Source organism: Psittacula echo, assembly GCF_963264785.1.
Source record: "Psittacula echo genome assembly, chromosome: 20".
Lineage (NCBI taxonomy): Eukaryota > Metazoa > Chordata > Aves > Psittaciformes > Psittacidae > Psittacula > Psittacula echo.
This window is the reverse complement of record NC_137756.1, coordinates 4,825,204-4,853,134: the sequence shown is the minus strand read 5'-3', so window position 1 is coordinate 4,853,134 and position 27,931 is coordinate 4,825,204. Positions and strand designations below refer to the sequence as shown.

The 27,931-nt window shown below is 42.9% G+C and overlaps 1 protein-coding gene across 3 annotated transcripts in view; it reads right to left on the bottom strand.

Annotated features, from left to right (window-relative positions):
- Positions 1 to 27,931, bottom strand: part of UNC80 (unc-80 homolog, NALCN channel complex subunit) — a gene marked incomplete at both ends in the record, with an annotated part of 120,051 nt that overhangs the window by 44,036 nt on the left and 48,084 nt on the right. For 2 of the 3 annotated variants that reach the window (XM_080632002.1, XM_080632003.1), the window contains 14 exons: positions 145 to 231; positions 1,606 to 1,706; positions 3,204 to 3,347; positions 3,858 to 3,989; positions 5,007 to 5,193; positions 5,740 to 5,871; positions 6,243 to 6,424; positions 7,974 to 8,112; positions 8,841 to 8,948; positions 10,402 to 10,599; positions 13,419 to 13,519; positions 18,712 to 18,877; positions 21,981 to 22,114; positions 24,634 to 24,769. In XM_080632002.1, the coding sequence (XP_080488128.1) occupies positions 145 to 231; positions 1,606 to 1,706; positions 3,204 to 3,347; positions 3,858 to 3,989; positions 5,007 to 5,193; positions 5,740 to 5,871; positions 6,243 to 6,424; positions 7,974 to 8,112; positions 8,841 to 8,948; positions 10,402 to 10,599; positions 13,419 to 13,519; positions 18,712 to 18,877; positions 21,981 to 22,114; positions 24,634 to 24,769 (1,947 nt within the window). Of the gene's footprint in view, positions 1 to 144; positions 232 to 1,605; positions 1,707 to 3,203; positions 3,348 to 3,857; positions 3,990 to 5,006; positions 5,194 to 5,739; positions 5,872 to 6,242; positions 6,425 to 7,973; positions 8,113 to 8,840; positions 8,949 to 10,401; positions 10,600 to 13,418; positions 13,520 to 15,012; positions 15,217 to 18,711; positions 18,878 to 21,980; positions 22,115 to 24,633; positions 24,770 to 27,931 lie in introns of all 3 variants that reach the window. The other variant, XM_080632001.1, reaches the window with a different exon arrangement.

Genomic DNA, 27,931 nt, shown 5'->3' with positions numbered 1-27,931 from the left:
GCTAGGGATATGATCAGGAGATATGAGCTATACAGGAAAAGTTAAGAGTGTTTATCTCCTTGCAGATCTAAAGTTAATCTAAGATAGGACACATGCAGGCAGAGGTGAGATTCTGGGTTGCACTTGGACCCAGAAGCTACTCACCAAGTAGTTAAAGAGGATATGCGATGTCTGGGCAGGAAAGTCTCCGATGTTCAACAAAAGCTTCCTTAACATATACATCAACTCATCCTGGAAGAAGACAAATGTTTTTTCTTTCCATCACAAAACAGAGAATGGATTCACACTCTTGTCCTCTCTGGCTTTGTTTCTTCCCATTTTTCCATACTCCCTTGTTCAGCTATGTCTCTCAGTGCATGAAGTAGAACTATATGCTTGTGTCTGCTCCCATATTTCCCAAAAGAAGGCCCAGGGCACAGCACCCAGGTCAATGTCTTCTATCTCAGAGAGACCCATGCCTCCTATTGCAAATTGCACTGACTGCAGCATCTTGATTCTGCACTCTTCTCCCTGTGATAATCCCTGTGTTGCTTATCACAACTGACTATCGCAATGATTTGTGAGATCAGTAAAGTTCAGGTCAACTCAATAGCTGTGGCTGCTGGGTAGGAGGTATGGGCAGAATATGAACTCTGCTTTAAATGTAGACTAATTTCTCATGGTGGGAAGGGGTTGCAGACGGCAAGGAATCTCACGTTCAGCTAAGGACAGGCAGACTGTAATATAGATTTCTTATATAGTCCTCATCCTCTTACCCACAACAAATTTGAGCTCGTGTTATGGGCATGCATATGCATAAGGCTACTCATGCCAACAACACATCTGCTAAAACTTCCTAGGAAATGCACCTGTTCTCTGTATTTTGTACTCATGGTTGCAGAAGGCCCTTGAAGACAGATTATGATAGCTTAGAGGCCTCTAAGGCTGGAAGGTGTATAGCTTCCTTCTCAAAGATATTGAACAAACAGAACTGAACTTAAATAGAAGCTTTGGGGAGATGGCTGAGAAGTCTCAGAAATAGTGAGGCCACTGAGACGTGATTACTCAAGGAACTGAAAAGCAGCCTTTCCTGGCCTTTCTCAAGGTTTAATATTCACTTTGTAGTCAGTTCTTAGGTGGTGGCTTGGCAGATGAGGACAGTGATATTATTGATATCTTACACCAAGTGTACACTTGAGAAAGTGTTATGGAGAGTCTCACTGCCTTTCATCCAGCCAGAACTGGTGTGCCTTTCTTCCTTAAAGCTCAGCCATGGCACTAAAAGGCAGTCTAATAATCCAGGGAGACACAAGGCCATCCCTCATCTTTCAGAGAAAGCTCAACACAGTGGCACGGGTGGAGGCAATATTGTCTATGTTAGATAGTGTTGTGCCTTATTAAGCAGCTGTTCAAAACTTGGCTTAGAGCAAGTCAGATCCATAGTAGTGGTAAATCAACTGTGTCCCATTTACATTAGTGGACAGAGATTGAAGCCAACTGCTGATACGGCCTAAAAGACTTCCATCTACATTATGATAGCAAATGTTTCCCTCTAGTGATGCCCACAAAGTGATTGTGCTTACAGCAGTCCCCTGCTCTAACCCACTGGGGAGAGGAAGAGTTTACCTGTCGGTTGCTTATTGTGAGCTTCTCAAGGAAATGGCGCAGAACTGTAGAGGGGTCTTCGATTAAGCAGTTCCACAGAACCTGCTGAGCAACAGCACTTACTGCAGAAGAGAAAGAAGACAAGGTGAGCACTGTCTCCCTTGGAAAAGCCTTGAAATGACACAAACATTCCTAACTTCCTACCACAACTGTCATGTTTTGGAATGAAACGCACAGGAGCCTCTTTGATGCACTAAGATTCCTGGTCACCAGTGCAGTCATCTCAAGCAATAATGATGGGACTGATATTTGAACCTTGCCTAACTACTGGTGCTATGACAGCAAGCACTTCACCACTGAAGTCAGAGGAATAATAAAGAAATAACTGTTCAGATTCACAACTCCAGACGAACAAACCTGGCTATTAAAAAACATGAATTCATGTACTTTTTTGTTCATGCATGTAAGTTCAATTTCCTGGTGATGCACTGAGAGATTCTGCCTGGTACTGGTGAACAGTATTAGACAGTCAGCAGGGAATTGTGTTGATAAACAACTCTCCAAAGTGTAATTAATTGGAATCCTGTGAAGACTGAAAACAATAGAGACTTATTCATTATTTTGTCTTCAGTACTCAGCTCCTGATCACAAAATGAGATGTACATTATTTAGGTGGCTGACTACATCCACCCAAAACTGAACAAAAAATGTAACAGAAAGTTAAATGTGCAATCAGCTGACATGCTGAGTGATGAGAAAGGAAGGAAGGGCAACAGTCCACCATCTATAAACATTTTAGAGAAACAAACACAGAAAAACTGCATTATTACTTTACAAATACATCATAGACCACAACCAGAATGTTCAAGCTGTGTATAGGTGGATTTCTGTTAGTCATGGGATCCAAGAAATTTTGGTGGGAATAGACCTCCAGAGGTGTTCAGTCTAAGCCCCACTAGCCCAAGTCCAGACAGAGAAGGACTGTCATCTACACCAGATTATGTTGACCATGGCTTTGACTAGCCAAGTCTTAATAGTCACTGTGGATGGAGAATCAATGGAAATTGCAGTACGCCCCTAGTTATGAAGATCCTTCCAAATTTCTAACCTGAACACTTCCCACATTGTAACCTATAAGTCAGAGTTCCTCTAACTCTTTGTTTCCTTTTTCATCACACCAACAAGCCCAGATTCTGCAATCACTCCTCACAGAACATGTGTTTAGGCCTCTTACCATCCTAGTGTCCCTTTCCAACTTCTCAGTATCTTTCTTGAACTGAGTTTCTTTAGGGCCCCCAAAGATTAAAAAAACCCCTCAAAACCAAACACAAATTATGAAGAAAAGAAGGGAAAACCCTAGAGTCATGTTTCTGTCATGAATCTACTTTCAAATAGTTTGTGAGGATTTAATAGCTTATTCAGTTTTTAACAAACATATGCTCATAACAATATATAGCACATAATACTTCTAGGAAACATGAACTGTGAGCAAATACAAGGTTGTGTTACACTTCTTTTCCACTTTAGTTATGGCTTCTAGCAAAAGTAAGTGTTCAAAGTGCTGGCAGGTTTTGCCACCCTTAAGCAAGAATCCCTTGAAGTTTAATCTAGGTGAGTACCAGCTACTCCATCCTCCCGGACTTCTCCATCTTCCATCAAATGGACAATGGGGAGCACTGCGGCACAGATGCAGGCTGGAAACACAGCTTGAGGTGGCTGTGGCACGTGATGGTTTGGAGTATGCTCTGTAGTGTGTTCTTCATCTGGAGCAGGAAGAACAGTAGACGGTGAGTGTTAGTGAATAAGCTGTGGTATTATTAGGTTAGATAAACATTTATGTTAGGTGCTATACAAACAGAACAAAATGATAGGCTGTCTGATCACTGATTTGATGAGCACCGGGTTTACTGCTATCTCTAAGAAGAAAGTGAGCCTCAAGCCAACTTCTCGGTCAAGAATTTCCATTGTAAATATACATTTTTTCAATTTACATTTCTTTTCTTGTAGGATTTGATAAAATCACATCTCATTACCATTTTTCAGCTAGAGTGCTCCCCGTGGCACTACTGTCTAAATGAAACATGAGCGGTAGGAGAAGACATCATGATAGCAGGGGTGAATAAAATAAAGCAGAGCAATAATTTATCAGAAAGTGGCTCAAGCTTCAGAATACATTCAGCAAAAGGAAATGCCACCAGGTTTACGGGTGAACAGAAAAGGCTTCCAGTGAATGAAGTCTTAGGAAAGGACACTCCAAATTAAAGGCAACCCACCTTCAGCACTGACTGCTGACCGCACTGACCAGACAGAGCCACGCCGGAAAGAATAGTTCCTATGAGATGTACTGGAGGTGCAGGAGGGACTCACAGAGAGACGGCGGGAGGCCAAGTTGGCAACTTCTTCTACTGACAAAGAGAATGGGAAATGTCAATCCTGATCCAACTGATAGATTTTAGGGAACTTTGTGAAGGACAACACTTACAACCAAACTGGAACACTGAAGATTCAAGTGAGGTAACACTTAAAAGGCACAATTTACCATCTATGAAGAGCAGTCAGACATGCAAGTTGCACATGCTTTGGGAACTAGTAGAGCATTGTTCCATTAAGAGTGTTCAGTGCTTTGGTGCGTCAGCCTGTAACCAAGTCAGCTCTATACTTCTTTTCATCTACATCCTGTTAACCACTATGGTTGCTGGTGTTTAGTATTTCCTAAGAATTAGGATTTCTGCTAACAGACTTCCCAATCTATGCTGAGATCTGAATATCACTGTACTCACCTAATGGCACACACTGGAATGCTTTTAATGACATCTTTGTGCTCTGTTAGCCTGGACCAATGAAGATCTTCACCCAAAGACTAAGCTTTTCATGACATGTCATGTAACTTAGGCTGTCTGAAAGATTAGTACTGAAGTTGAGGTGGTCAGCCAGGCTCCCCCACTAGTCAACGTAAAGGTAGAAAACTGCACGGGCAATTCAGCCTATCCTAAGCTGTGTCTTAAGACAGATACTGGCAAAGGGAGATTCCTCCTGCCCTGTAATTATTAAAAGGTTAAAGTTAGGAAAGACAAATTTCATTCCTAGTGTTGCCTTTTCTCATTGTGTTAAATCCTGCAAGATGATGGGAGCTTTGAGATGTTAAATGCTGGCAAGTTTCACTGAAGCTGGGGGGATAAGGAGAAAGGGACTTCAAGTCACACAGCGGGTACTCAGTATGTCCAAGGTTTTATGTTTTCCTTGCACTAATTTTTAATGACATTTTTTCTCAATGACTTGGACTTTCCAACAAATGGATGTGGCTGTGACTTCCTTAACACTAACAATCTATATTCCTGGACATCACACCCCTAAGCAGTGCTCTGTGTTGGTGGTAGGTGCTCTCAGGTTCCTGGAATGCAGTTTCTGGCCCTGGAGCACACCTTCTTCTTCCTGCTCTGAGCTTGGAGTGCAGGTTGGCTCATAGCAGGCCTCCTGAGTGATGGGGATGGCAGTGATGAGACTGGCTTCTCGGCCCAGGCGTTTCTTCTCTTCCTCCTGCTGCAGGTTCTTCAGGATGTGCTCCGCTCGCTGATGGGAACGTGACACAGCTCTGGCTGAAAATGACTTCTGTCAGGAAGAAAAGAGAAGGAGCACGGCCTGAAGGTGTTAGTTGAGATGCACACATCCGGCGCTTTCTGCCAGAGACCTCAGTGACATTCAGCAATTCGGTTTCTAAATACAAATCGGACTAGTGCTAGCTGACCAGAGATTCACCAGGAGACTCCTCTTGCAGCTATGTCTACAATAAGCCTCACTGCAGACTTCTCCGAAGAGAAACCACATGAACCAGTGGCACAGAAAATGCACGGAACAGTCTGTCAGGCAGTTAGAGTGAACTGATCTTCTCTTGGAGAGAGAACAGCTGTCTGCTTCTAAGATGTGAGTTACCATCTCTCCCAGGGATATGACATGCAGTAGAGTATCTCAGTGAGCACACAGAAAAGCCTTAAGCCCATGTAGAAAATTCGGTGTGCCCTACACAAACTGTGTACTAGGTTTTTCCCACCTGAGGAACACAAGAAAACTCAAGAATTTAGTCTACATATTTTGGCTTAACTTTCCCCATGCTGCTACAGAGAAAAAACACTGCTTACTCTTGTGATGACTGCTTACCGACTGATCCTCATTTATGGGATCCTGCACACTCCCACTGCACTGAGGAACCCAGGGTGGGTCAAACATTGGCACAGATGGCATTCCCAGGACAGGCGAAGGCAGAGTGAAGTTTATACTTGGAGGAGGGATCTAAACAAAAACATGAAAGACATTTTAATACAGCAGACTATTAGCAATGGCAGAACTGCTAATCACAAGTACCCAGATTACCCAAGATTACATCTGCAAATTTTCCCCAACTGTGTATCTCACTGCACTGTAACACCATGACACACATTTCTCTTTCATTCCCCGATGTTTTTCCTGACCTGTTCCCCCACTATCCTCTCCCCATTTTATACAGGAGTCCTACACATCACCTCCCCCATTAGTGTGATTTACATAAGCACTTTTTTTCCTCTAAACAGATTTTCAGGCGATTTCATGGCACTCATTATTACACATCCAGCCCACCAGGCAAGTTGTATATGGCAACATTGTGCTTCATGTGTCCTATCTACCTTGAAGATCTGCTGTGCTCCCTCTTCCATCCTTGGCCAGACTTGATACCTAAACCTCCAGAGCGTGTGAAATTTGAGGATGGCATTCAGCCTTTGCACTGTCTCTGGGTGATGAAATTCGGACATCAGCATGTCAGAAACGGCCTCTGGCACTTTCACAGCACACAGCAGGAACATGGCAGCTGCAGGGACAGAGAACATCTCATCATCTGTTTCCCTTAATAATGTGTTTATTTGGCAGAGAAAAACTGCAGCTGTACAAACCCCCACCAAAAGAAACCTAATCTTGACTCCAGAAATGAGATCAGCAGTCTGCCAGGCCTAAAACAAATTGTACTGCTTCATGAAACCAAGCACATGTGATTCTACCTTCTGGAGCCACACAGCGCTATGTGTGAGGCTTGTAAAAGCTTCTGGAAAACCTGCTTTTAAACTAAAATACAGCTTTGCTCTTCCCACTAAAAATCTCAGTCATGACTGCTTTAAAATACAAAGCAGCTCTTGAAGTACCAGCTCTTGAAGTACCAGGACTAATTGAGTTTGGCTTTCAAAGAGGCCACTTCTGAGTGATTTCTGTGATGATGAATAAAGGCTGGTATAACAGAAGCTCTGCCTTCCCCTCAGAGCAGAAGAGAGTGCCCCAGCAGAGGTCTCACATGTCTGTTTTCAAGGATAAAACCAAAAAGGAAGTTTCTTAGTTAAATGGTCACCCTGCAATGACTGCAATCTGCCTCCAATTAGAAACGGAGTTGCTATGAATTGCAAGACAAAGGACGAGATCACAATGGGAAACAGCACAATAGAGGCTGAACTGACCCATAGTTGTTTCAATTGAGCATTGTGAATATAAACAGGCATAGTCAAACTCCAGATGATGGAGGCCAATTAATCTAAATGAGTGTCTGATGGGCACTGAGCAGGAAACAAAAGCAGAGAGAACGGTGTTGCTGTAGGAGTTCAGTGGGTGAGGGGGTCTGTGGCTTCTTTGACCAGTAACTCACCACAGAGCACTGGAGACCATTTGTCTAGGTTTGGTGGCTGTTCCTCCACAGTAGAAAGAGGACATCTGCCATCCTGTTTGCCTCAACATTTATTCAGAAGGTGCTAGGCAGGAGAGCTGTGATAATGGGAGGCAGCCCCCACCATATAAAAACAAGGCTGCTCTTTGACTGCCTAAGTCCTGCCTTGCACTGCACAGGCTCTGTTCCTGCTCCAAAGTCCTGCTCCAAACCTGTAGGGACCTTCCTGTTTCACCAACCCATGGAACTGTCTACTCTTTGGTCTTTTCAATGTAACTACGGCAAGTCTTAGTACGATTGATTTAAAAGTGTGGGCTCAAAAGCAATAGTGGCTTGGAAGAGGTCAGTAGATGGTGCTGTTGTACACTAACATAGGGGTGCTTTTTAATCCAGCTCGTGAATAGCAACGGAATGAGTTTTCATGTTTTGACCTTGACTAGTGTAATTTATTCCTGGGCTGAAATAACTCTTAATTAAAAAGCTAGTTCAGACCCTCAAATGGATTTTAATCCTCCCTTCAGGAAGGGGAGGAGGAGGAAGATTTGTGTCAGAGGCTGCTTTGGAAGAGCAGCCAGCTAGTACTCCAAACAGCACCAAAGAAACCTTCGATGGCACTCAGACTCCTCCACTACAAAGCTGTCTTGCAAAGTCTTGTGATCTACTGTGAGTTGTGCAGCCAGGGCAGCCATACTAAGTGGTTTTGTTCTCCTACCTGCTGCTCCAGCCATGTGCTCATCCACACTGAGCAGAAGCTCCCATGCTGCTGGCTGGATGTCCCCATACATCTCTTCTGTGAGGATAGGAGCTGCTTTGATTAGCAGTGACAAAGGTGCAGGAGAGAGGCTCATTACCTGCAAAAAACCAAGCCATGCCTTACAGCTGAGTTGTGCAAACTCTCCACAGTGAACAACACTCAGTAATGTTACACTAGTTTTGGTCTGCAGATTACACACTGATAACTTCTAATTTCAGTCATTTCAGACAATGCTCCATAGAATACAGTTTCTTCCAGCCTACAATGAAAAAGCAGTGTTTGCAAACTGGTTCCTTGAGTCTTTTGCTAGTTACGCATGTCACCAAAACACTGATGAAGAGGACAAAAGGAAAGCCAAACTTTCCCAAGGTGGTGCACAGTGATACAGATCCATGAAAATCTCACAGACTCCTAAGAACAGGCCTGTGAAGAGCCTGTTGCTTCTTCAGGAGCACTGAACAAGAAACAACAAAAAAAACTGCTGCTGTAAACTGACAGGGTGGATTTAAACACATTTGTGGAATTTTGAAGTATTTTCCTTAGTTTTGTATCCCCAGTTTTGATGCATGAGTTGCTGTGGGAAGCCAGAGATGCAGAATGCGATTTCATAGAGCTACATGTTTCAAGGATTCTTTGATGGGGATACCTTAAGAAGCTTAAATTAGCATGACTTGGCTGAGGAAAACATGCAGGGCTGAACTGATTGATATTCAGGAATAGTTCTTCACATGGGTTTGGAGATTCTTATGTATTTCCCTTCTTGTTGCAGCCTAACCTGGCATCTAAGTATCAGCCTCCCTAACTAGCATATGGCCTAGTAATTACCTGGTGCCTGATGTATTTTAGCATCCCAGAGTCCTTCTTCCCTTCCAAGTTGATATCAATCACTCTCTTTTTTAGAGAAGGAGTTCTCAAGCACGACTTGTCTGAGCACTGAAAGGAAAAAAGAAGAAAGAAAGAAGCGGAGTTCACATTTAGATTTCCTAAAATGTGGAGAGGGACATCATGGACAAGAGGGGTTTCCATAAACTACAAGTCATACAGTAGCAGAGCTGTAGCTCAAAGCCTTCTCCTGTGCTGGCAAAAGGCCTGGTATCAGTGAGAAAATGTCTCATCCAATTTTCCTCTCTTTCTAACAATGTTTTTACCAATAAAAGCTCAAAGCAGAAGCCAGTAAACCATATAAGGAATGTGAATGTGCTCTGTGCAATCTTTCCAGGTGGTATACCCATGTATTTCAGGAGAACAGTGCTTTAAGAAGGTAGAGGTAAGAGATCTATAGTTTCCCTCTTTTTTCCTAGCTGTTCCCTAAGGTTTTGATGGTTTGATGAATGATGAAATGTGTATCACTTTGCCTTGCAATTTAAAGTTGGAGATGAAACAGCAGTAATGCACGGTGTTGTTCCGCTGCCTTTCATGAACACTGCCAGCTGCTCATTTCAAACCTACCTTCTGTGGAGGAAATGAGTGCCTCTCTTTCTAAATAATGGATACATTACCTTTCTGTGCTAGAGGACGGTTATAGTTTCCAGGAAAGCCGAATCATTAGCTGTTGTTTCATCTGCTCTGTGCTTTGTTCCATACAAATACCCTTTGATTTTCTAACTTGACAGGAAACAATCTGCTAGTTGATGAAGAAACATTATGAACTTGTTTCCTACTTCTTCCTTTTCCTCTTACAGGATGATAACCTCTTTATCCAGCCGAAATCTTCACAAGAGTTTTATGAACACTTTAGTTTTCAATGTTACAGTAAAGCAGTTGAATGACTCCACCATTACAAGTATTCAGAATAACTGTAGTCTGTCTGCTGTGATCAGGTATATGAAAGTATTAACCACCTATTGACAGGATTCAGCTGGTACCTGGGTGGGCACTTCACTGACAGCAGAGATTTATTTCCACTGAAGTTAAAGGCACCACTAAAGTGGCTAAAAAGGCACAATCCTGTATGATTATCCTCCTGAACTGGTACTAAAAGTGTGCCACTGAAAAGACTGCAACATTAAAGACTAATGTACACAGCCCTTGGAACAGCTGTGAGAGTTCAAACTGAAAAGAAAGAAATTATGCAAGATTTCACAAGAACTTCAAGAGTTATTAACAGACGAGAAGAAACGTGGAAAAAGAGACTGGGCCCCCAGTGGCTGACAGAGGCTATAACAGAACAGGTTACAAGCTTTTAAATGACATTATCAGCAACTAAGATTCTTTCCAATCAATACAGATTACATTCCTTCCATAACGCTAAATGCAAAGCTGTGTTTAAGAAAGGCTGTATTAGTTTTGTTGTGAAAGAACAGTTTTAGCACATGATGCAGTTCTTGAAGGTAATAATGACCTTCCTAGACAAACCCCAAACCTTCTGCTTTTTCCAGCTACTCACTTCCTTTTGCTTTTTGCCTCTTGCCACAGTGTTCAATGTGCTGTTTTCTCGCAGAGAGTCCACTGTGTCTCCATACAGGAGTTTGATGGCCCGGACAAGGCGAGCACAGGACCGGCTGTGATGGAGGTAGCAGTGTGGGTGACAGTAGTCAATGTGGGTACATATGAAACTTTGTTGGTTGCATAATAGGATCATAACCTTGAAAAAAAGAGAATAGTTACCTACAGAAAAGAGCAGTACACAGAGAACGGCACAAGGCAGCCAGTGACGGAAACACTCAAGCTAACTAGCTAGGCATGGCTAAAGAAACATTAGTGTTAACAAAGCAAAGATACAGAGTTGCTGTTAGATGTGTATGGCTGGCTGGTGGCAAGATTAAGGCTGAGGAAAACAGTTTGCAGGAAAGCTCTTGTATTACCACTCTGAGATGAGGGCTTACACTGGAAATTGTCAACTACTCCATCATCATTCAAGCTGCAAACCCACCAGGTTCAGGGGTTAGTTTCCTTCAAGGAACATGAAAGGAAATGTCTCAGTATGCTCTCAAGTAGGAATAAGCTGTGCCAGTTGTTCTATATATGCTTCCTTCCCTGTGCTTGGGTAGGCTCATCCAGCCTAGCTTTACATTCTATTTCTGGTGGTGCTGCCATATGGCAGTAGGGAGTTCTAAAACCTGTCTAAGAAACAGTAAATATTTGGGCATTTAGCTATTCTGGGCTCTGCTGCAGCAACACTGCTACTAGTCCCTAAACTACCTAACTAAAGACAGCCTCGGTAAGTCTATACACAGTGACTGCTCTCTGCTGTGACTCAGAGGGTTTCTTCCCAGAGGAGCAAAGCACAGTCCAGTAGCTCTTTGGACATCGTTGTTCATATTAGTACACAAACCCAGCCACTTCTAGCACTTTGATGAAAATACACAAGCATTCACACTGTGGGTCATAACTGGCCTTTATGAATCCTCTTCATCCCAGACCTAGTGTAGAAATACCCAGAACTACCAGAAAGAAGCTATCCCACCTTTTCCATCCACTTACAGTCTGTGCTGGCTCTTTTAAAGCAAGGGAGCCACAGCACTCTCAATCCTCAAATATTTAGGCTTCTAAAAAGCCAGGAGCTTAATTTAAAACAAATCTGCACTGTGTATGTGGGATTCTTGTCTCTGTCTGACCTCAAAATAACATTAGGCCAGAACAGGCAACCAGGAATAACTCAAGTTGCTGGTGTTGTGTCAATACACAAATGGTATAAATCTGATCAGCATTGTATAGCCTCTACCCCACCTCTGCTCCACTGTTACAACTTCTAGTTCAGTACTCAGACACAGAGTAAGGACATCACACACTGGGTTGCCATAAATGACAGTAAAGGAAATGCTGGTGCCTGCATAGAAGCAACTGGAACCAGTGATCCTTTTGAGTGGTTTGCTTGTGAATATGAAGTAAAGCAGGGGTTTTTTGCCTGTAGTTTTAGTGCCCACTCACCCACACCTTCCTTCCAGCAAACAAAACCAGAAAGTGCTCATATTAACTGGAACAGGTGATTTTTCAAACCTTTCCTTCTCCTATGCAGGCTAATCACATGCAAAGCGAGACAAACATCTTGAGTTGCCTTCAGTTTATGCCTCATGTTTATGAGTCCATGCATCCTCCCACACTGAGCAAAGGCACCATGAGTTATCCTAAGCTGCTGGCTAGGGATATGCCTTTATCCTTTAGCAATTCATTGCCTCATACATACTCTCATGACTAACGTACTCAGTTTAGTACACTGGAATTTCCAAAGGAAGTGTAATCATTACCAACAGCATTAGAGTACTGACAGAGAAGCAGGGTTGTCCAGGGACTGAAGTACTAGCTTGCAAGACATGACATTTGAGTTCCCTCCTCTGCCATCCTCTTCCAAAAATGACAACTATCAAGAACTTCTCACATCACAGTACTGGATTAAGCCTGTTCTTGCCCAAACCTCATAGGAATGAGGCAGCTGAGAGCAGACTGTGCAAAGTGCTTGGGGGAGAGTGTGGGGCATCAACTCTTTACTGGCAGCTATCTTTTTCAAAGGCAACTAAGAAGTCAAAAAAGCATCTGTCCTCATACACATGTGCAGGATACAATCAGTCCGTGTACAGGGAGTTAACCCAACTTTGCTCCAAAAGATGCTGTCCATACTGCACCATCACAGTGTGTCATGAGAGAACAGAGGTCAAGGTGTAGTCTTTGGATACCAGTGGACTGAACTGTGTAAAGACTTGCTCAACTGACTTTTGACATGCCTAAATCACAGGTACAGAGATCACCAAAATGGATGTCTTAGGCCCTGCATGACCAAACCACATCTGCACCGTTGTACTCTTCATCTATTGGATACAGCAGAAACTGCAGAAACTGTTAGACATCATGATAAAATATATCCAAGGGAACCAAAGAAAATGTTCCAAAAGTAGGTATTTTTTTTCCCCTCACAAAGTGCATAATTAAGCTCATTGTTGTAGAGTTACTGGAGACAAAAGTATATAAATTGGCTCAAAAAAGGGGTTAGAAAAACTCCCTAGGAAAAATTTTCTTGCAGTTAGGAAACATAATGGTCATGACAGAACCTCCAGCTGAAGCAGCTTCTAAAATGCCATCTCCCAGAAGCTGGGAGCCCAGCTCACACTGCAGCCCATTCTGTTACTCTTCCTGAACTACCCCTACTAGCCATGCTGAAGATAGAACACTGAGCTAATGGATTTCTTAGCTGAGGTAGCATGGCTGTCCTGGCACACTAGAGAGAAACAGTCCCTTTCTGCCATACAACTTAAATATACAAAATAGAGGGAGCAACACAAAAGCTTTCTGGTTTTAGTCCATGTTAGAAATGACAAATAGACATTTCCAAAGTTCACAGCTTACTTACACTTGAGATCCTTGGTGCTACATGGAGAAAGCACAGATTGTGATCTGGTTATTGCCAGCAGGAAGGTTTTCCTACTGAAAATGCCATCCTTGAGAGCACTGGAGGTGACTTATACTCACATGCAGCCACGACATGTTCCGATGATAGTTCTCCTCCGCGCCTGTGTTGCTCAGCACCTCGGGCTCAATGCTAGGCTCGCTCGCGCTCCAAGGGCTCCCTTCTTCAAAAGAAAAATACCCAAAAGGTGGTTGTTTTTATTGCTCCCTGTGTGCTGTAAGACTAGGGACAGCACTTGTAAGCCAGGCCAGCCTTGTGGGAATACACCAGAGTACACAGAATATGCCACATTGGAGAGACTGCATTGGGACACCCCTCCCCAGTCCTTGGATCATGCTGGCTTGACAATTACAAGAACCATTTAGGTTTGGCTCACAGGCCATGTTGTCACTAGCAAACGCTGCTCCCTCCCCACTTTTTTCTTCAATGGAAGGGGAGAAGGCAAACAAAAAACATTGGAAACAAATTCTTTGCACCATTCAGATGCTGCAAATGGTTGGTTTAGTGATCTGCATTGACTGGGCTCTGTGGCTAAAAACATCAACAAAAAAATCCAACCAGAAGTGGCATCCAACTGGAAATGCCAATGGGCAAAGTCACTGCCAATTGCCCATGGAAACTGCTAATGCTATGGGGATAAAAGGGGAAAAAAATCCTGATTCTAGCACACTAGTTCTAAAGAACTCAGGCAAGGGAGTGATTTCTCTGGGAACTTTACAGATCCCTGTGTTTCCTCTAGCCATTTCATAACCCATAGGCCTCCTATCAAACTAACGTAACACTCTAAAGAGATGGCTGGGGATGAATTCTGGTTAATCCTTTCTTTCTCCTCTTTGAGTTAACTGTGACTTGCCACAGTCTACAGAACAGGCAATCCCACTCTCCATGTTCACCTACTGAAGCATCTTTTGGGGAACATAAAAATGACCATTAAGCTTGGGAGGTTATTTCAGCTCCAAATGTGTCCAAACCATAGGTTTTGGTTAACATCTCTAGCAGAGGGAACCCCTTTAGTTCAACTGTGATGGAGATTTCTCATGGCAGGATGCTCATTTGCTTTCCGTAAGACAGACATATGGTGATCCATCTTTTGAAGATTAAGAAAGGCATCTGTAAACTGTAAAAGTATATGTATATGCCAATATGTAGAAATATAGTATGTAGCATGTACATGTTATGTTCTATATATAGGAATATATATATTACATGTCATAAAACATGCCTATGACATCATATCCTACAGAGGATATGAAGTGCATGTCTGTACATATATATATCTCTCCTGCCACTACAGACAGTATATGCATATGACCTCATGTATTCATTGTATCATAGGACTTAGGGGGGTGTGTATGTGCATATACACACGTGCATGTGCTCCCCTAAAGACAGCATGCGCTTGGCTGGCAGGCACCAGCATTCCAAGAGTTCATGCTCTAACACGGAGCTCTGAATTGCTAACCTGTGCACGGAGCCAACGCTGCACCCAGGATTTGAATGTGCTCCTGGCTCAGGCAGTCACCTGAAGAGGACTCTAGGTTTCCCCTAGCCTGCTGGGGTGAGGGTCTCCTGTCATTTCTAGCTCTGCTGCAATCACATCAGGAGTTTAGGTCCTGCCTATTGTCCCCTCCCTTTCCACCCACTTGTCTAAGTTACCTATATCAGTGACAGTGTCCCTGCTGTGGGACAGCTGCAGCTCCTCATTCTCAGACTCTGAGTCCTGCCGTGATAACTTGGTGCTCTTTAGGCTGCCGGCCCGGCGAATGCTGGAAAGGGAACCCCCCTTCTTCACCCGGAAACTGCGGGTTCCTTTAATCTGGAGCAAGCGGGAGCCTCCTATCCTGATCTTCCTGATGGGAACTGTATTAAAAGAATAAAAGAGGACTTTTTTCCCCTTAATTTTTCCCCATTTAAAAAAGAAAGATATCCTGGCCCTCCCTTCCCTCCCTCCCCTTTGCTGTCAGCCTGTACTGCAGCGTCTTTTCTTCTACCAAGGAATGTGGGGCCAGAGGCTCCCTCCAAAGCCACCGCCAATGCAGCTCTGTCAATCAGGCAGTAAAGATGCTTTATGGAAACGTGTTCAGCACCTCATTTCCTGGAGACCTGGTACGTCACCTCAGGCCTTGTCTGTATTTGGAATTAGCCCTTGTTCACCCACCAGCAAGTAGAGTCAGCTGCTCTAACAGAAACCCAAGACCTGGACAAGGAAAACCTTACGATTCACACCAATTTGACTCAATTCCTGCCAGGAAACAGGATCTGCCCAATGGTTGTAAACTGCAGTTTTCTTTGCCAGCCCCTGGGGTTTACATTAGTGCAGAATCCCCTCTTGCTAGGGACAGATGGCTGAATCCCAAACATGAACAAGGCATCATGGACAAACCTATTTTCCTGTGGGCCTGGGGTCTGTAAACCTCACTGAGCTCTGCAGTAGGATCAATTATTTACTCATACAGCACATGTGACTGCAGAAGGGTAGTCTGCTTCATGGGGTTAGCACGTGAGACTTCTCTGAAGTAAGATTTGCATAAATCCGTGTCTCTGCATGTTACTCTTCATCATTAGAATGCTTTAGAGGAAACAGGAGCACGTAGATCCTCTCCTTCAGACAAATCAGCAGCTTTCAGGCATTAACAACATCCATTGACACTGCATTTTTGATGAGCACAGACATGAAATGGTTCAATGTTCAAAGCACCAACCGTTTGCACTTTCATTCTCCTCTTAGTTCAAAGGCAGTACATGGCAGTACGTCAGTCCAAATGTTGCAACACTCAGTCATTTTACTGCAGATCTAATCAGGCAAGGCCACGTGTGATCGATTTTGGTGTGTTGTTGAGAATGAACAGGATACAGCTTTTTGGATACCATGGGTAAGCAAAATATTTTAACAGAATTATATTTTGGCTTCAGGCAAAATCTAACACACCTTTACTCCTGAGAATGCCCCTAATTCCTTCAGAACCCCATTCCCAATCCCATTTCCAGTGGCTAACATCCTGGACGAAGATATCTGGATAGGTTTTGAGACCTGCTCCTCAGTCCTCATGTAACAGCTGGGCAAATCACTGTTGAGTGACAGAGAATCTCCCTCCAAGTGAATATGCTGAGTTCTTTAGCAATCACTACGGCCTGAATTCTGTTCAGATCAGCCTCAATACAGTGGCTCTTTTCCCTCGAATGCCAAACCACTTAAGGACTTGTGACTGCATTTCATCAGGTCCGTAGAATCCCATTTTAGTACCCAAAGAGTACATAAGATCCTCTGAGAGCCTGCATCTACCTAGCTTTAGTGTCTGTATTTCAGACCTACCTGGAGCAGATTCTATACAGTAAACTTGCAGCTTTTGGATAGCTGTTAAGCCACACCTGGGGTGAGCAATGAGAGCAAAGTTTTTAACACTCCAGTAAAAAATGAAAGGAAACAGATTAGTACTTATCAAAGAGGTTAAGGCAGAGAAACCTGTCACTGCAGGCAACACAGTTTTAGTTACATTTGCACAACAACATTTTCTTATCTAGGAAAGTGTAGATTACAAAAGATGCCTCTGCATCTGTAATGTTTGGCCCAGTTGGATCCCCAGAAGAATATGCTGTGGCCAGAGAAAAGAACATTAATTACTGTCATTTTAAAATATAACATTATCTTGCATTTATTTAGTTTCCATTTTTGCCAAGAGTATATTAGTACATTAGGATTCAATCTTCCTACCGTAGTCACATTTCCCATCTCTAACATGTAGTATAGAGGCAGATTTAGTCAAGGAATACTGCATTGCAGCTTAGGGAAAAGGGAGAATGAGGAAAAAAACCCGACCAAAACTGCAGGGAAAATGTAGTTTAACAGAGTCAAGGATGCAGAAAGTTAATACTAACTTTGCAAAAATAGTTCTGCATTTTGCCTGTAGCACAGTAACACATGAAGGAAAATCTAAGTCAGCACTGTCTCTGAGAAAAATAGGATAGAGAACAGCCACTAGCATTTTCCAGCAGGACTGCATGCTTATAGGCACGCTCCCACTCAGGTAACATCCCAGTGGACAAGACTGCTGCCTGAGATGCTGAAAAGTGGTTTCAAGTAATTGCCATAAGTATAATAATAAAAAGCCAAACCTGAAAAGAAGTTTTTCCTTATCTAAATAGTTAGAGACATATCATCCTGCTGAACTTAGACTATCAGACAGACCACAAGGCTGTGTGCTCCTCCGGGCTGCCAGTGTGCCGAGGGTACCAAAAATGAAGTTGAGCATGAATTTATCCAGCTCACCTTTCTTAGGTGTATACCTAGCTGTCTTCACAGGATTAACTGTCCCACCTGACACACTCATAAGTCTTGGAAGCAGTTCTAATGTTTTCTAATATCTTCTCCAGTAATTGTGGCAGTCACAGCTGAAGAAAGCACAAACTTTATCCAAAGCCCCCTGAAGTCAATAAAAGCTCCTCTGAATCATTAATGCACATTACAGTTCTTAGAGGATAACCAGCCAGACTCCATCCTTTCCAAACAATCAAACATTTATCCTTTTCAAACAGTCATCAGAATTATCATTCAAACACCTTTATATGGCTATTATGAGACAGAATTTCAACAGTTTTAGAAAACTTCTTAGAGGGAAAATCATTTACAGGAACTGTCTGCCACTTTAGCCTCTAATTGCAAATACGCACGATGACTGTATATTGTATTGCAACACTTGTACCATCAGAGAGTATGCGAGTTTTGCGTGAGATGGCTCAAAAATGGAAACAATCTGCTGTTCTTAGCAAACACAGTGAGCTTGAGGTTTGCTTGTACAGTATACAATATGTTGGGAACATTAAACTGCTAGCCATCAAAAGCCACAGAGATGTGTGTTTTTTTCATGTGGTAGCAAAGAATTCCAGAGATCAAGTGATCAACCACTAATTCTGTGAGATGCCATTGACTTCCAAACTGGTACAGATTTTCACAGAAAGATCCCTCCTATCTGTGGTTTTCCCAAAATGAGAAACTGTGCTCAGAATAAAAGAGGAACAAGAACACTTTTGATCTTTATTTTTAAAGTGAATCAAATAGCGATGCTCCTCTCAGCATCGCGCTGAGAGACAGTTTCAAACAAGGCACCCTCCCCCTTTTAGCAGTCTTGCAATGCCCTCAGCTGGCATCAGTCACAGCAGCGTTTTATAAAATTTAATATCTTTGCTTCTCACATTTGTTATATTTAACCCTGAAGGCCAGAAGCGTCTCTGAAATGATTCGAAGCCACGTGACTCCATGGCTGCCTGCTTTTAACACGGTCTATGCAAATGGAAACACAAAATCAAGCGCCACTTCACAAGCCCTGAGAATACAAAAGCCGTATTATGCTGACAAACCTTTTTTCTCCTCGAAGCCAGCCTCAGATTTGAGGGTGTGGCTGCTGCTGTGCAGGGAATCCTTCGAATCTTCGTTTTCATCCAGAACCCCAGCAAAGCTGATCTTTCTTTCATACCTGTGCCGATCCATCTCAGGGTCCAGACGCAGCCTGCAGCTCTCCAGATCCTGTAGCAGGATGTAGACCACAGAGATGTGCAAGCAGTATGAGCCCTCATGCTTTCCACTGCAACCATAGAAGCTTCAGGAAGAACTGCTTCAGATGGGACTTTATTTCTATCACACAGTTCTCCATCTACTCTGACACTTTCTAATCCAGTTACTCATTGGGCTTGCAGCACCCTGAGGCAGGCTGTCGGGATGGAAGAGTTAGGAAGTGTTAACACGCTTTATTAGGTTAACACTGCTTAGTGAATCGGTGCCCTGTCTGCAGGCTCATGAGGGGAAAAACACATAAATAGTCCCTCATGGACAGGTGGCAATAAACGGTAGCTGTTGCCAAAGATGCTGGGTGGATGGTTATGTCTCTGCTCCAAAAGGACCCATGGTTGATCAGAGAATGCATTGATCTGTTCTCATCAAAGGCAGAAAAGCTGAGAAAGGCAGCTGACAGTGTGACAGCCATGAAAGCATGGCCCAGAGCAAGCTTTCTGTGTGCAGATCAGACTGAAAGGACACAGCACAAAACAGGGAGTAATAAAAACGTTGGCTGCACTTAAATTCCGGAAAATAAAAAACACTGCACCAGGGAGAAGCTAGTTTGCACCATCATTCTCTCTTATTAACAGAAATGGCACCATTTGTGTCACCTACTGGCTACTAATTTGAGCCAAAAAAAGCAGAAGTCCTAAATTTCCACAAGCTATGGACATTCATCCTCTTTCCATAACCACAGCGAGAAAGGTGAAAGAAGGACTGTGAATTCCCAGACTGGCAAACAGTTAAAATGCTGGGCTCTTCAAGAACATCATTTGTACCTTTTGACTGGGGATATCATCAGCTTTGAGATCTATGCACCCAAAATGTAACTAGGTGAAATCTAAGATGACACAAACCTCCTTGCTGTGAGTAAATTGCTGGTGAACCTGAATGAAAACATCATCTGACAGAGCTTAGGATATGAAACAAAGGCTAAAGTATTTTAGGATAAAAATCTGTGATCAAATCTGTCTGAATTACAGCATCTTCACAAATCAGCATGCATACGCAAAGCCATGACAGCAGTACAGGTATAGTCCTAGGGCATGGCCAGATTTTCCCTACCTGGAGTGCTTGAACACATTACTCCTCCAGCTGCCTGTCAACATGCTGACACTGGAAATTGCTGCCCCCTCAAATTAAATGACAATGCACACAGTCTATCTATCTTCAGCAACTGCTAAACTAAAATGAATGACTTTCACCCACAGCAAATGACAAGTTCCAGTTCTCTGGCTCTACTGTGAAGCAGCAGGCTCCAAGAAAATGTATTCATCACTCCCAGACATGTGCAAAGCGAGCTTGTCTCTACTCCACCAGCTTCAGTAAAAGGCTTTTGTTTGAAACTTCAGTCAGGACTGCCTTCCTCACTCACGTATAGGTATGGGTGCTTACACTCAGCCTGGCAAGTCTGGATGGACTTGGGTAGTTAAACTGGTCCACCACAACTTGTTCATTGCAAATGCTTCACTTTTTTCTAGGCTGCTAAGTCTGTGCTCATACCTATGGAACAGGTATGCCTACAAACACCAATGGGAGTGAGTTTTCCTCTGCTGGAATTTTAGGTCTATGGATCATTATGTACTTGATTCTCTTGGAAAGGAAGCATCACTCCATAAATACAGAGACTTAACATTTTAACCCAGAGTGTGTCAGTTCTATTTCCCCCCCCCCACTACAAAGGTAAAAGAAGCACTCTGTGGCCATTTTCTCTAACAGCCTCTTGCATAATGTGACTGACCTTAAGGTTTCTTCTGCCTGTGCATAACAGAATGACTCCTTCTCCTCTCTCCCATGTAAGTCTGAAAAGCTATTTATCATTTGCATTTCTGTCTGTCACAAAAGCACAAATTTCTGTTGATCTTCATTACTCCACATATTCTTAGTTTCAAGCCTAACTACTTTACTGAGCTAAATTCCAAACTCTGGTATTATCCTGCTTTTGGATGCAGTCATTTATTACATGGTAAAAATATCAACCAAGTGTTTAGGAAGACTTCAGCTGAATTTATCCCTATGTTTTAAAATTGCCCTTCTTGCATGCCTGGGGGCTGAGTCACTTCGTCATAGGTCATCTACGGCCTTTGAAATTAATTTCAGAACCTAATGACAATAATGCCCAGCCAAATCAGCCTGTCAAGCACAACTGTCATCAGCAAAATTTGATCTAAGGCTGAGATTAAGAAAAAACAGAATAATAGGGCTAAATCCTTCATGGGCTCTTGGAAAAACTTATCTTCTCATTCACTCTTTAATTTTTCTTCTGGTTTCATAAATAAATTAGGCTTAAAAGATGAAATTGTGTGTGTGCTATTCAATTCTCATCTCATTCCATGCTAACCACCTCTAAAGGTGATGGTCATCTTCAACCCAATTTGACAAAAGATAACTGAGTGCCTGTGCATTTTGTGAAGCAACGGGCTGAAGGCAAGGTTAAACTGCATTATCAGTTGTAAGAAAATCCACACGAGAATGAACCACTGGAAATAAGGTTTCATGAGTTCACAAAATTAGTTCTCCCCTAATCAGTCATTTAGCTTCCTATTCATGGCAAGATTTGCCTGTGCCTCGCTCGGTCTCACAGAAGCTTATTTCTTTCCTTGTGTCTTTGACTTGTCTCTTTCCTTAATTCCCCTTCAGTTCTGTCATCTAACCAAAGATCTGCAACTTTTACTCTCCATCCAGTTCTCTGTAAACCATCTTCTTCCTTTGTCCTAGCTGCCCTGTTCAGTTCTCTGTCAACTGTCCCTCCTAATCAGCTAGGTAGCACTGTCACCTCCTGCAGCCCATCTCCCATGCCACTCAAGTCCCCACGCTCAGTTTCTCAATCTGTCCTCTTCTCTGGTTTGAAACTTTCATGAACTTCTGGTACATGTTGTGCTTCCACAGTCTTATATTCTTAGTCAACCCATTTGATGTGCCTCGCCCATCTTCTATTCACCAATGACACCTTTCTTCCTGCATCAGAGGTCCACTTGAGTTACTACCCCACTCCACCTCTCCTCAGACAGAAGCCAGAGACCAGTAACTTCTGTGGGCATGGCTCCCTCTTCAGTATGTGCTGTTCACTTACCACAAGAGGCTCGGTACGTGGCCTGGGCATGTAGGGAAAGGTCTCTCGAAGGAAAGTGGTTATCTCCAGAAGAAGCTGACAGGCTGCCATTTTCAGTGCAAAAGGGCAACAACATTTGGTAGGATTCACAGTGCCTAGGAAAAAATATTTCTATGGTGAGCGAGGAGATTATACATAACCTGGAACCAAAAGGTGATGGACATTTTCACATATGGTGCACAATGCAAGCTGCACTGAAAAGGAGTCTTTTCTGACTCTTCTTACAGTAAAAGCAACATAATCAAACAAGTATCAATTCATGTATTTACCAGGCCCTGCAATAGTACTAACACACTATAATGTAATAAAGTATATATTCTATTCTATTGAAGTAACACCGTAGTGTATTATAGTACACTACATATATACTACAGTTTACATACATATATCATATATACTATAGCATGTATGATAGTATATTAGGGTGTAGTACCTACTAAACTAATGTAATCTTAGAGCATTTTTTATAGGTCTCACTTAATGCAGGATAAGAAGTAGATATCCTTCTTCCCCTTTACAGTTTTGCACTCAGTGAAATCTTCAGCAGTTCTAGAAAACAGCCCCTTTCAAATATAGGAAAAATTCTCAAACTCCATAGTTATGACTAGACTGTGCCTATTCTTAATTACTACCCTGACAAATGGAAGAGACAGCCCCCCCCGACAGCCCCTCAGGCTTCTTTAGTTGCGCAGAGAATCCAAGTGCTATTTGGATAATCAAGGAACAACCAAAATCAAACTGCTTAAGCAAATTATGCATTCAAATGCTTAACCTAAAGCAGCGTGGGGAAGGGAAGAGGGATTATTGAAACACTTGAAGTTTTGTCTCAACTGAGTCTGAACAATCAGCTTCAGAAATCCTACACTTTGTAACCCATCTAATGGCACTCAAAGCTTGCAGAAGGATTCTTCAGCACCTGATCGATTTGGAAAATCCTATTTAGGATAACAGACAGCAAAAATGGCAAATAAACGAATTGGTTGTGACAACAACTAATCACATCTATTTTTAATATGCCTGATATTTCATCTACATACATGTCAGAGAGATTTGTTTTCACCTGCTTTCCCCCATGTATGACCTAGTTACTTTTTGCAAAGAAATAGTCCAAACTAAACAAGTAAGAGGATACTGCATGGATCAGATAAAAGCAGGTTAATTCTGTGATGCTTGCTAATTCTTCTGTACACATTAACAGTAATGAACTATGGACTTTGTAGGGACTATAATAATCTGAACTATCAAATACAGATGAGACATACAGCGCAACGGAATATTCAACTGCATATTTCCTGCTCCTCAGTCTAGTCCTTACAGCATACAGGGCAGTTGTTGAAAATCTCTGCCCTCAGATTCAGTTATTCTCAGACACTGGCTTTCAGGAGGATACTTGAGCTTTTAAATGGCTTTCTAGACCACAACCTGTTCTGTCCATTTGCTTGTCTTAGACCACCCTTTATAGCAGCTCCACTCCACTCCCCTTGAATGGGAATGCAGTTGCTCATTTACAGTGCAGGAGAGGGAAAATTTTGAGTACACCCTCCACCTGCTTCAGATACATCTCCAAAAGGGCAAATAACATATCTAGAACAGACGCCCACACTCATGAAGCTGCTAGTGATGGCACATCACACAGTGGAAGGGGTGAAGGTCTAGCTTAGGGCTAATAGCCTTCTCTTGAGGTCATTTCCCAAAAATGCCGTTGCACTGTTCCCACCTACTCCTCTCGACTTCAAAGTTGGCCTTTATTTAGAGATAAGAACAAACCCAGAACCACAGAAAAAGACACCGGGCACAGAAAAAGTGCTAGCACGCTACATTCAATGGTGAACAACAGTATATGTACACAGGAAGCAGTACGTTACAGCACACATGTATAAACAAATGGTGTCTGGAGAGGACATGTTTGTTACCACCTTCACCTACACCTACAACACTATGTGGTTTAGCTTATTTTGATTCACAGGGTTTGTTATAGTTTTCATGCTTGTCTAGACTTTCAGAGTCAGGGATCTGTCACCCCCTCCCACCCTTCTGCACACACAGGCGCAAATGTGTGTGTTTTAGTCATCTTAAGTCATAGATTTTCAATGATACCTTTTATACCACTGTGCTATGTTTCTGCTTAAGAATCAGGCAAATATACTGAAGTCAAGATTTAAAAGCCTTTGGTAGGGCTGTGCCAACTCACATCAGGTGAGGAGATGACTCTTCAGTGTTAAGAAACAAAAAACCAGCTGATCTCGCACAAATATTTTGGCAGAAATAACCGGGAAGGAGTCTGAACCACTTTTAGCACTCAGGTGCCAGCAAGACTCAAGAAACAAATTATTACCCTGCTTACAGTTGCAGTTGCCAGTATACAGGAATTGCAGCTCACTGCCTGGCTTCCCCCCCCTCCTCCTCCTTTCCTTCAAAGTCTTTCAGTGCTGCTCCCCATTTGTCATGTTGTACTTCCAGGCACGGAAAGAATAGGGAAGGAAGCTGGGGTGAAGGTGAGGGACTGGGAAATACAGCTGGGTGGTAAGAGGATGAAAAGAGAAGAAAAATTAAGTGCTCCTAAAGCAGAGGTTCTTACAAGCGGGGGTTCTTGTAGTAAAGGGAGTCTCCTTACTGTCATCTAAAAAGTCTTCTTCCTCATCCTCCTTTCTCAGGCGCCTCTTGGTCTCCTCATCATAAATGAGGCCCAGCAGGTTGGCAGGGCTCTCACTCTCCGCATGGCACAGCTCGTTGAGGCGGACACCGATCGCCTGCAGACAGGGAGAAACAGAAAGCACACACTGGTGAGAATTTCAGCCCAACCCTGGGGGTCAAGGGCTCAGCCCAGTGCAGGTTGTGAGGATGTTCCTGCCAGAACAGAATGTCCTGGCTTAAGTTTCATTGTCTGTGAAGCGCAGCAGAGAAGGTGAAGATAAAAGAGTAATTGCTACCAAACCCATCATTTATTCCCCCCTCCCCTTTTTTTTCCCAAACAGTGTCAAATTTCAGGATAAAAAGTTTTTGTAGATTTGGTTAATTCCCAAAAACGCCAACCCAAACCAGCACATAACAGGCAGGAGGAGATCAGGTCATTATTTTGTATGAATTTCTCCCACTTTTCTTTCTCCCCTTGAAATATGTGTTCCAGATTCTTGCTCAGTTTTTCCACTGGGAATGCATGCCTTCTGTTTAAGAAACTATCCTCTGACTTAGGAATCTGGTAGCAGTCCCTGTTTCCTCCACAAAACTACTGTGGGAAAGTCTGCTTCTGTCTTTAAAGGAAAGATTTCCTGATGCACTTCCCAAAAATGAGCAGAAAATACGGTTATGAGAGCTGGCAAGGTGTATGGGTAATGGTGTAGAGGGGATCCACGTAAAGAACACAGACAGATTCCCACTGGATACTGTTATGTTCTCCAGAAAGACATTGATAACTTATTCATGGCTGATTGCAAGCATCATTATCAGCATGTAAACAGCCCTCATGGTACTGTCAGCAAAGCTACAGATAAGGGTGTGTTAGCAAGAAGAATGCTTTCCTGCCAAGACACTTCAGAGTTCTTAAGGATTTGCTTGATTTTCTTTGCTACAGGTAGGTGAAGAGAGCACAGACAAGCACGTAAAACTATGTGAGATAGGAAATGTGTTTAATTACAGAGCTTTTGTCAGCACTTGCCATTTGGCCTTCTTGGTTTTGGGATAGCTTCAGAGAAAGATACTGATGAGCATTTCTGGATCTTCTACAAGTCAGAATTGATGGTCATGCCAGCACTATGTAATTTTCCTGTCTGGGCTGAAGTGACGCAGTAATACATAAACAGTCACTTATTACAACTATCCTTCCTCACTACTAAGCAGTTCCTGTGAAATCCAGCAACAATGAAGAGGGTAGACTTTGCTACACAAAGAGAATAAGGTGGTATTGGTGTGGTTTGCAAGATGATCCAAATAACTGCCAATCTCAGCTGCCTGTGAGCCTGCACATTGCTAAATAACAACTCCACATCTCTCATTTTTTTACCCTTTCATGTTTCAGGCACTTAAAGGAAGAAATGTTCTGCATGCCTCTCCACAAAGCATTAATTTATCACATAATATTTATGCTGTGTAGTCCATCCTAATATTAAAGCAATCATACATAATCCCACAGCTTTCTACCTAATGAGGACTGAATTCCTATTGTGTTATTTCCCAGCAGAGAGCATGCCACACTTTAAAACAAGATGTCTCTTAAAAGAAACAGCCAAATGAAGTGACAGACTAACCTGATCAGAATAGATTTAACACTGTATTATTTCAAATGACAGCATAACAAGTGAGATTGCTTGATTCAATAGGCTTATCACTGTCACGGGCAGTCGAAACCCTACCTCACATGGCAGAGGTTTACTGCCGTTAGTCTTTGATGGATGTTAGGGAGGCTGAATTAAAGGAGTTGGGTGGGCAAAAAAGGTTTTACCATTCATTCTCAGTCTCACTAAACTTTGATAATAGCTCTATATATCACAATAAGTGAGCAATGACAGACAAGCTAGGATCCAGAATTAGCACAGATTTCCAGTCCTATTTACTGAAAAGAAAACCAAACCAAACCAGAACAAGGCCTCAGTGCATTTTCTCTTCTCTTTGTCCAAGAATCTTCCTTCCAGAGCGCAGCTCTGCTGCCACCAAGCAGAAAGGATGTGTGCTCTAGTGCTGACAAGCATCTGGTAGCATGGAGGCAGAGATGGGCTGGGCAGGGAAGCTCATCTTCTTGGTACTGAAGCTGCTTAGGAGCTATGTGAGTGCAGAGCCCCTCATGCTGATAGTGCCACAGTGAAATGGGCAGGTTAACACACAGAAACAGCAAGATGTTCTACAGCAGGTGCCTATATTACAGCAACAGCAAGCTGTTTCTCCTCATGGCTCAGCTTATCTGGTTGGAACCTGGTCAGTACCAACAGAAGCCTGCAGCTTGCAGGGTCCCAGCCCTACAGGTTTGGCTGTAGCCAGCTTCACCTGAAACAGCTTCTGGGAAGAAAAGCAGTGCCAGAGGACCAGCCTTGCCCAGCAGTTAACATAAAGTACATAAAGGAACTGCATCTCAGCAGTGCTAGGTGCAGACCAATCGTGAAGCATGAGTCTCTTTGGGGGCCAGTGATGCTATAGGTAACTATGTCATCCTAGCCTCCAGTGAGAAGAAACAGAAATATTACTGAGCAGCAGGACACCTTGCAGTAAAAAAAGAAGAAATCTTCTCCTGCCTTAAAGTAAAAGTAAGGCTTTTCCCTTCTGGGATGTTCCTAAGCAGCTGACACACACACACCATTTCTAGCTTCTACAATGAATCCAGATAAATCTTATGATGTCATTAAAGTTCAGGGTGAAAAGAATGATGCTATGCTGCCTGCCATCACATGTGACCTTGCATCATGCAGTGGTACTTTAACATGTTGAAAATAAAACCTTCCTGAACTTTTTCCAGCATGGACTGTTTCAGCTTGTAAAACTGGCAGCTGAGGGAGAATCTGACTGGCTTCTAATAGTTACTTACTTGCTCCCATTTTTGTCATAATAAGGAAAAGAGAAATGTCTAGATGTATAGAGTCTGCAAACAGCAATGGATAGCCCTGACAGTCAGCAGTGTATGCAAAAATACTAGGACTAGGTAATTCTATGTTCTCCACTTGGAATCCACAAAGTTTTTAGGCTAAGGTGGTGACTTCATGGAATACAGAAGCAAATGCATTCACACTATGCACTTTTCAAGGATCTTTGGTATTTGTGCTGTTACAGTCACCTGTGTTTGAGACATAACAGAGAGTAGGGTGCCCAGGTAGCATTCCCTAAGTTAGATTCAGAAATGGAACGAGGAGAGCTGCCAAAAGACAAAGCTTATTAGTTTGGGTGCTCACACCCAAGCTATGTTCTTCTCCTGGGCTGTGGGCCTACAA